At 42.6% G+C, this 9,035-nt stretch overlaps 1 protein-coding gene across 1 annotated transcript in view; it reads right to left on the bottom strand.

Moving 5' to 3' along the window:
- Window positions 1-1,571, bottom strand: part of LOC133730433 (wall-associated receptor kinase-like 1) — a 3,006-nt gene extending 1,435 nt beyond the window's left edge. Inside the window, exon 1 of the mRNA XM_062158025.1 lies at window positions 662-1,571. Within this exon, the coding sequence (XP_062014009.1) occupies window positions 662-1,571 (910 nt within the window). The remainder of the gene's footprint in view (window positions 1-661) is intronic.
- Window positions 1,572-9,035: the final 7,464 nt, after the last annotated feature.

Genomic DNA, 9,035 nt, shown 5'->3' with positions numbered 1-9,035 from the left:
ATTTCAGTGGCAGATTGCTTGGCGATTTTGGGATTGACTTTTCCTTCTCTTTGCTGGCTCCCTACGCCTCCAATGGAGATTTTTTCTAAGCTTCGTAATGATGCCTTAGGAGTCCTCCATTATCGTTGATTTGGTTGGATTTTTCTCTTTTGTTTTCTTTTTATGGGAAAGGTTTTGGTCTAGTCCCCCTTTCCCTTTTGTAATTTTTCTCTTTTTCAATAATTTAATCCGGGCGTGGGGCTGAGCCTCCCAGTTAGGCTGGGTTCCAAACCCCTTCTTAAAAAAAAAAAAAAAAAAAAAAAAAAAAAAAAAAACAATGATACTTCGAGGCCTATTGAAGGACACAAAAGAACAACATAATGTCCGCGCAGCTCATGCTCAAACATGCATTTGAAAAGCCTGACATGGTCACGGTGTACACATATTAACCTACCCTACACTTGGATAAGTTATGTCTACAACTTTAGTTGGTGATGTAGGAAACTAAATTTTTAATTAGTGAGATATCGATCAAAGCTTTGTAAAGATGGATAGATTTTATAAATCAATGGATTTTATCTTTTAAAATGAAATGGGTCTTCCCAATCTAAATACTAACAAAAATATTGAAGGAAAGGAAAGAAATAATGGCAGCTAACTAGAGGTTTTATGAAGTACTTACCACGACAAGGCGCGAGAAGGTACGGATTTCCTTCGAAGCCAGAACTGCAGTAACAACTGAATGTTGTTCTTGTTCGATTGCTTATGGATTGGTCAATCGAGCAAAAGGGTGTTGGATCCGTGAAATACCACTCGGTATCTTCTAGGAAAGATTGAAATGGTTGAAATGAAGAAGTAGCTTGATCGTTGTTTAAAGTCCATTCCAGCACCACAGGAACGCTGCTCATGTTCTCAATGGCATAGTAACTTGTAGCAGTAAACCAATCTTGGTCAACCAGAAACGCCCGGTCTTTGCAACCAGCATCACCAGGTGCGCTTCCATTTGGATCCCTCTGTATACTAGCATTGATAACTGTGAGAGATGAAGGAATAGTAGTTTGGCAGCAGTTATTACCAGTGTCACAGGGCGTGTCAACGCTGTAGCCGTTCTCTTGACATCTTGACCTGCACCCACCGACGATTAACTCATCGGAGCTAATGACGGCAAGGAAGCCGCAACTCACTGCAGTAAATCTATTGAATTTCTGAGAGTAGACGAAAGGGCTGCCCGTGAAATCTCTTGGTTGCTTTGCTTCAGTATTGGGGCACAAGGAAGTAACGGGGCTGTACACCTGAACCCTGTCTGCATTTTCAGCAATGGTAATGTTCCCTATCTCCATTTGGGTGTGCCTCAGGACGGGCTTCCACCTGGTGGACTGGTTGCAGTCGATTTGGAACCACACGTCGTAAAAGCAATCTTCACCGCCGGATTGGCCAATTCCGAAAGGGTATTGAATCGAAACACCGCTGCAATTTGTTCTGCACCCAGGTTTTCCTATCGGCAAGGGTGCCAACTGATCATCTGATGCTTCTGCTGTAAAGGACAACACCAAAGTGAATACCAATATATGATGATGAACTAGCATTCGCATTGTCATTGATCGATCGTCTCCTGAGTATAGTTTCTTAGCAATGAAGTAGTATACTACATGAATCTGTAAGCAAAATAAGTGACCACTATCATAGTTTAAAGGAAAGCCATGAACTTGAAAAACCCAAGGAGAAAAAAGAACATGAAATTTTTGTTTTTTGTTTTTGGTAGATGAAGATTTTGTTCACGGCTGCTTCATGTAGAGAAATGGCACGAACAAATAAACAATAGAAACACAAGTGGACTAGTGGATAATGAACTAAATTTTCCAACAACTTGGACTATGGGTAGATCTTAGGTATGGCCTCTCAGGTCAAATAAAAACACAGCAGACATGTGTTGAACTGTTGGTCCAAAAAAACAAACGGCAGACACCTCCTTTTTTGAAATAAAAATATCAAACAATCTTTACTTTTTAAAAAAAATTTGCGCGTGAAATTTCTTATTCGGTGGTCGCAGGTGTGTGTTGGTCCCAAAGACCTACTCGTAACTTGGTCATCAGCATAACTCATGGATCACGTCCTCCTCCAAGTGGGTTTGCCGTTTGTACTCAAAAGTTGTTTGTGCTCCTAGATTTTTAATTGGTTTTAGTTCTTGTACTCTTGAATTTGATCAATTACTTTTCACTCAATTGTGTTTAAGTTTAAATAAAATTATAAAGAATAATGAAGCAAATACTTAAACACAAACTGTATCATTAGCCAACTTATCTCGTCAGTCAATTTATTCATAAATTGTTGAGTGGTGATCCCCTCAAATTCATTTTTGGCCTTATCGATCTCACCCAACAAACACATCATATAAATCATCAAGGCTAAATCTGAGTGGGCCACATCATCAATTTATAAAAAAATATGAAACTAATGACTATGATTAATCAAATTAGAGCATATATAAGGGCATTGTTATCCAATTAGATGCCTATAAAAATAAATAATTTTATGTGTAAAGTATAGAGAGGTGAAATAAATTTTTCTCTAGATCATGATCAAATGTTGGGGAATAATTCATTGCTTTTGATTGACAAACAAATAGTAATTGAGTGCTAGTGAGGATTGATGCATGGTTTTGGAAGGGAGAAGACATTCTCAAAATTACAAAGATCTGATGCCATGCATGAATGTAAAATGTACGTGCATCCACCAACAATGGGTGGTTACCAAAATCTAAGCTGAAGGAAATCATGATTACAAGCTAATCAAACAGTTCAGTTGCCAAAATCTAAGTTGTAAAAGCAAACTAGAGAGAGAGTTCTGTTTGGACCCAAAATAAGCATTTTGGCCTGACAAGGCGTGTCTTGGAGAAATTGAGTCAATGTCAGTGGCTCAAGCTATATATTGTCGACAAGTTCGAAATATATATTTAGAGGCTAAATAAAGCCTACTATGAAAGCATGGAAGCATGGAAACATGAAAAGTCAACTTTAGCACATTTTCCTACTTCGGCTAGGAAAAACCGAGCTAGACAAGGAAGGAGGGGTGGCAGACTAACCAAATGAAATCGAAATGTGCTGAAACTTTCCAGATCCATTATAGACAGCCCAAGGATCATTTCTTATGAAGAGTGCAAGAGCTTTTTTTGAGTGGAAGGCCTTCAAACAATCAGCCCAATTTTCTACAGAAGCAAAACTGGAAAACTGGACCTGTAAGAGATCCAGCAGCATTTTCGGCCCAACCACATGGAAGAAAGCTCTGAAATTTGGTCAACATGATCTAGATTCATAGTGGAACATTTTTTATGAAGACATCATGGCCAGAATCTGAATTTCTGATGGAGATATACATGAAGGAATAAAGGAGCCGAAAGTGCTTCCTTATCTCCCAAATTCATCATTCCTATTAGTGCTCCACCTCCATCTCCACCTCCCTTATCTCCCAAATTCATCATTCCTATTAGTGCTCCACCTACACCTCCACCTCCCTTATCTCCAATTAGTGCTCCACTTTCATTTGTTTAATGCCAAAGTAGTTGGCATGGTAGCCTATAAATAGAGGTTACATTGAAACACAATTCACACATTCACATTCAACAATAACATCTCTAAGATGATCTAAGTTCTCTCTAGAGCAAACCTCTCTAAGAGCAACTCCTCTCCTTCTCTTTCTCTTACCGGTGATCATACTCCTAGTCCTAGTCTTCTCAGAAGCCGACTTTCAGTGCCACCAAACCCTCTGTCAACGTGCTTCGGTCCTAGTCTCCTCGGGAGCAGACGGTAGTGCCGCGACCACAACGGTTACAGAACCAGCCAAGCAAGGGTAACGCCCTAGCAACCCAGCCAAGCTAAAGTCACGCTTTAGCAAGTTCTCTCTACTTCCCGGTGGTTCTCGCTCTGCTCGATCTACAACATCGAGTATCGATTTGGTGACGCAAGAAGATTAGCAAAAGTCCTCACCACGAGGCACAAAGAATCCCACGACGAGGTTGGTGCTCTCCTCGTCTACAATCGCTTGATAGAAGTCAGGTCAAGGGACACCCCCGACGACCGCACCCGAACGGTGCTGGCACGCCCGCGCAAGAAAAGAGACTGTTGACCAGCTGCAGCAAAATTGGAGCCAAACATTTTGGCACGCCCAGTGGGACTATACTAGAGTCTTTTTTCGTCATCATTGAGATGCCAGGGGAAAATCTTTACCAAAAGAAATTCCTAAAGTGAATTGATGGACAATGTTGCCACCATTGGCGATACCGCCATTAATGATGAGTTTATGCCTATTCCCATCCTAGAGGGGGCAAGCATTGATGAACAGCTCGCGATCATCATGGCCAACATCGAGAGGAATAAAGAAAAGCAAGCCAGGGACATGGCCATTTTGATCGCAAAAACAAAGCAGAGGTTTCGCGATTGGGACCTAGAAATTGAGCAGAACGCTCGAGAAGAGGTCATTTATGAGGCTGATTTGCCTATAGGTGGCAATCAACCTAATGGCCTCACTGGTGAATCACAGCCTTACATAGAGGCTACTTATGGAGAACGTCATCAACAAGATTGTTCTTCAGACAAGAAAATTGTCTCTGAACAAATATCTGATGTCTCCACTGATCAAGCCAAATATGTGGCTACTGATCAGATGCATGGGGGGCAAGATATGACCCATGATCATCCCTTTGATCAAGAGAAGTTGGCGACAGTTGGCGACAAAGCCGATCTTGGGACACCGTCATCTTCCAAATTACAATTGGAGATCATGTCTCGTCAACCAACAAAGATACTTGGGGGGCAAGAATACCCCTCTCACGAGCCAAATTCCTCCAAATTCTTCAACGAGAAGTATCTTTGTTCTTTTTCTACAAGCTCTCATAGGAGGGATTTTTACCCTACAAATTTTGATACATCGGAGCTTGGAGTGAAGCATAGATGGCCTCCCCCGTGGCCTTCTGGAGGTTAGCCAAATATAGTGCTGCTAACTTCTTTCTTTGTTTTTAAATTTTCTGTCAATTTTCAGTTTTCATTTTTATTTTCGTCATTTGTGAATCATAACGGAATAGGTGAAGTCTCTTTTGTTAATATTGGCCTAAACTCCTTATTGGTGCCTAGTTCAGGTCCCTTAATGTTAAAGGCGGCTTTTATTAACACTTGTTGAACTGTCTTCACACTTATGACCTTTCTCATGGCGGCCGCGGATGTGATCTGTAATGGCTGCACATCCGCGCCTTCGTTTTCGACACAATCCTGAGCAGCGACCGGGAGCGCGTATCGTGCGGGAAGTACGTAAACCATATTGCAAGAAACATCGGTCATATCCTGTCACGTCCCTGATTTTTACGCAAATAAAAATCGATATATATAACCCCATAGTTATATATGCGTGAACGTTCAGTCATCAATATATATACCTGGAACATCTTTCCCTTAAAACAAGTACATACTGATGCCCTGAACCAATCCAAGTTAATATACACTCGCTTAACATGAGTTATATATTACATAAGTTTACGAATTAAATTGCCATCACAAAATAAAACGTAAATACTCCTCAGAGTTCACTACAAAGCGGAAGTCGCAACAATGGCAAAGCCAATCAAATTTGCTTCCTACCAGTTCTGCTGCCAACAAGTCGCCTCAGCTTCAGCCACGATCACCCTGACCTGCAAGGTTAACCCCTACACCGTTTGAATAGTGCACCGGGTTGTCACACAACAAACCCGGTAAGCTTTTGCAAGCCCGTATGAGTAACTCAAAACAACTCACACCAAATTACGGGATAAAAGCCCGCACAACTCACGCCAACACGAGGAACATCTTTCGACTCGAGAATAAGGAAAACATACCATGCCTTCCAAAACAATACTCTTTTTCCGAAAGAAAACCACGAAAGTCACACCGTGACAAAATCATATAATCGTTAATCTAACAATTCAAATATGATTAAACGATCCAACCTGGATAAAACACATACGCACATCAATCATACCTATCGTTAACCTAACAAATAACATATGATTCTTAGTCCAACCTGGACACAACAGCACATTAACACACCCTCAATCATACCTATCGTTAACCTAACAAATAGAATATGATTCTTAGTCCAACCTGGACAAAGTACGTACCCAGGAGTCATAAGTAACCTACTTAGATCCATGAAGTACCATGGTAGACAGACTAGCACCCTAGCTGATTGTACCCACTTACCCGGCCAACTGCGTGATTCCCTATTTCATGCCTTGGTCACTATCTGCGACCTGTCACCATCTGTGACCTATAATCATTCAGACCCCGTCTGCTCTCGGAATCAACCTTTGGTCACCATCTGCGACCTATCACCATCTGTGACACTTGGTCTTCAGACCCCATCTGGTCTTAGAACCAACCGTTGGTCACCATCTACGACCTATCACCATCTACGACCCATGCTTTTCAGACCCCATCTGGTCTCAAGTCAACGTTAAGTAAGTCATACCTGACCTAAAAACGTTACGACCATCTAGTTCCGGCTTTCCCCATCCTTGCTCACCATCTGTGACCCTTGGTACAAGGACCAATACATTTAAAATGAGTCACGCTTGACTCCAAAATGTCACATCAAACTCAATACTTTTCAAACAATAGAAAACATCTTTTTCCACAATATTGTTTCAATGAAAAGTCGCATTCAACAATAATATGAACACCATCATGCATATTATTCATCACACATCATCCACAAGAATATATATATTTCACGTAAATATATATATACGTAGTCATTCGCTCAGGAATGCCTACTAATACCAACTATAGTTTGCAGTTAAATAATTAACGCCAAAACAATAATGGTAATTCCGTTCATAATGAACCTTGTGAGATTACTCACCTTGAAACTCCCGCTGCGTCTTCTATACAGAACCGAACCAAAACTATCACCAACAACTCGTCCAATTCACCTTTAAAAGCACCTAATCACCAATGACCTCAAATCAGTAACGATTCACAAACGATTTAAGTCCGAAACCCCTGTTTTGAACTAAAATCCCCAAAGTAGTGCCAATCGAGGCAAAACCACATCCGAGACCTCCCAAAGTCTCCGGAATACGTCCATGATCGATGTGACCAAACCACATGTCGATCGGACGCTCGAATCCTCAGGGATCGAATAAATCGATCGGTATGAAACTGCAAAAATCATAACAATTCCATACGAACTCCAAAATTTGCATATTATATATCGAAACGCTCGTATCAACGGGTAGAACATATATAATACCACAAACAGTTCCTTAAGTGGCCGGAACACCGCCAGAACGCCACCACAGACGGTGGAGCACCGCCACCGGCCAAAACTCATTATTTCACAAAACTCCCAACATCAAAAAGCTTCATCTAAGCATGCTTGTGGATTCTCATAACTAGCTCGAAGTCAGAAAACAAGCATAAAGGGTCGAAAACTACCTCACAAGCTTTGGATTTTTGCTCAAACTGAGTTGAACCGATTTCCACGTAAATCGATCGAAACAAACACCATAGATCGATCAAGGAGCCTCCTCTGAACTCAACCAAGGAATCATGAAGCCACGAAGTCGCCAGAGCTGCATTTTCCGACCGGGTCAGAAAACACCAGCTGCACCGCCGTCTATCGCCATCACCGCCGCGAATCGCCGCTAGAGGACACCACAGGGAGGAGCGGACGGCAACGACGAACCAATCTGGAAAGTTTCGTCGCCGGAGACCGCCGGAACTCGCCGGAAAAGCCGGGTCGGGTCAGTCGAAATACTTCGACTCTGAAGGTGCAGCCGAGAGAGAAGAGAGAGAGAGGAGATGGTTTCCGGAAAAGGAAACAAATGAAAATAGTAAGTTTCCACTTTGGAAACTTCTATTTATAACAAGATGGAAATTCCTTCCAATGGTCATAACTTTCTCATACGAACTCTGATTCTCACGTTCCACATGTCCACGAACTCGTATCGACGCGCTCTACAACTTTCGTGAAGGAAGTTTTCGGAGAATCCCAACGTATCAAAAGTCAACCTTAGCAACCCCCCTAAAGTCATACTTTTCGAATAATTATTCGCCCGAAACACTTCCGCTCCATCCACGAGCCACGAAACCGTCCAATAACCACAATCTAAATTCCGGAAAATCCTCAGAAAATAAATACGAATTTCCGGGGCATCACATATCCGCCTCCTCCATGTCTTCTCCCAAGTCAAGTTTAGGTCCTGCAACAGGGATGTCTGCTGGGAGCTGTTTAACTAAACAATCCACCAACGAGCCCTCCGTGAGACCTTTCACCTCGCACTGCTCCAACTCTTGTGCCACGGGAACCGTGTCAGAGGTTTCATCTGAGGTAGCGATGACTATGCTTTGGACTTTCTTGGGTCTCCACTGTAGAGTGTCAGCAGTTTTGCCCTTGCCCCCCAGTCTCTCGAAGACGGAACTTTTAACCTCAGACTCCTCGCGAAATAGCTTGCGCCTAACATGTGGTCGCTGAGTAGGCGAGCTTGTTTTCTGCAAAATCGGATGTGTTCGCTCTTCCGTGATCCTGCAAAAGACACTAGGCCTAGCTGCGTTTGACAGTGAATCCGTGCGGTTATGAAAGCTGCGAGGAGTCCTTAATGGTTTGGCGGCCAACATCTCCATCTCTTTTTGGTATTGTTCAGGCGATTTAACCAGCTGGGAAGGCTTGATTAGGCCCTGATCGAGAGCCTCCAGCGCGCGCTTGGCCTCCCCAAACCTGCGCTGTAACTTCCTTTTCTTGGAAGTGCTTATCTCTATCGCCTTCCCCTTTTCTCTAGTGTACCACCTTCCCTCTTTGATGGCGCTGGTTGGGGCTGGTGGTATATAGGGTTTGGTTAACACATCTTGAGAACTGCCTTTAACCTGGTGAACAGATTGGAGTCTTTTGGGGATGGCGGTGACGCCATCTTCTCTTTCTCTTTCGGGCTAGAAGGTTGGTAATCGCGCGATGACGATGAAGCCCACTTGATGGGTGGTAGGGAACCAAAGTGAAATGTTTGGTCGACTGCTTCATGTGACACTTGAATACCA

The sequence above is a fragment of the Rosa rugosa genome, chromosome 2, assembly GCF_958449725.1.
Source record: "Rosa rugosa chromosome 2, drRosRugo1.1, whole genome shotgun sequence".
Taxonomy (NCBI): domain Eukaryota; kingdom Viridiplantae; phylum Streptophyta; class Magnoliopsida; order Rosales; family Rosaceae; genus Rosa; species Rosa rugosa.
The sequence above is the reverse complement of the archived record's forward strand: the minus strand, read 5'-3'. Positions and strand labels throughout refer to the sequence as shown.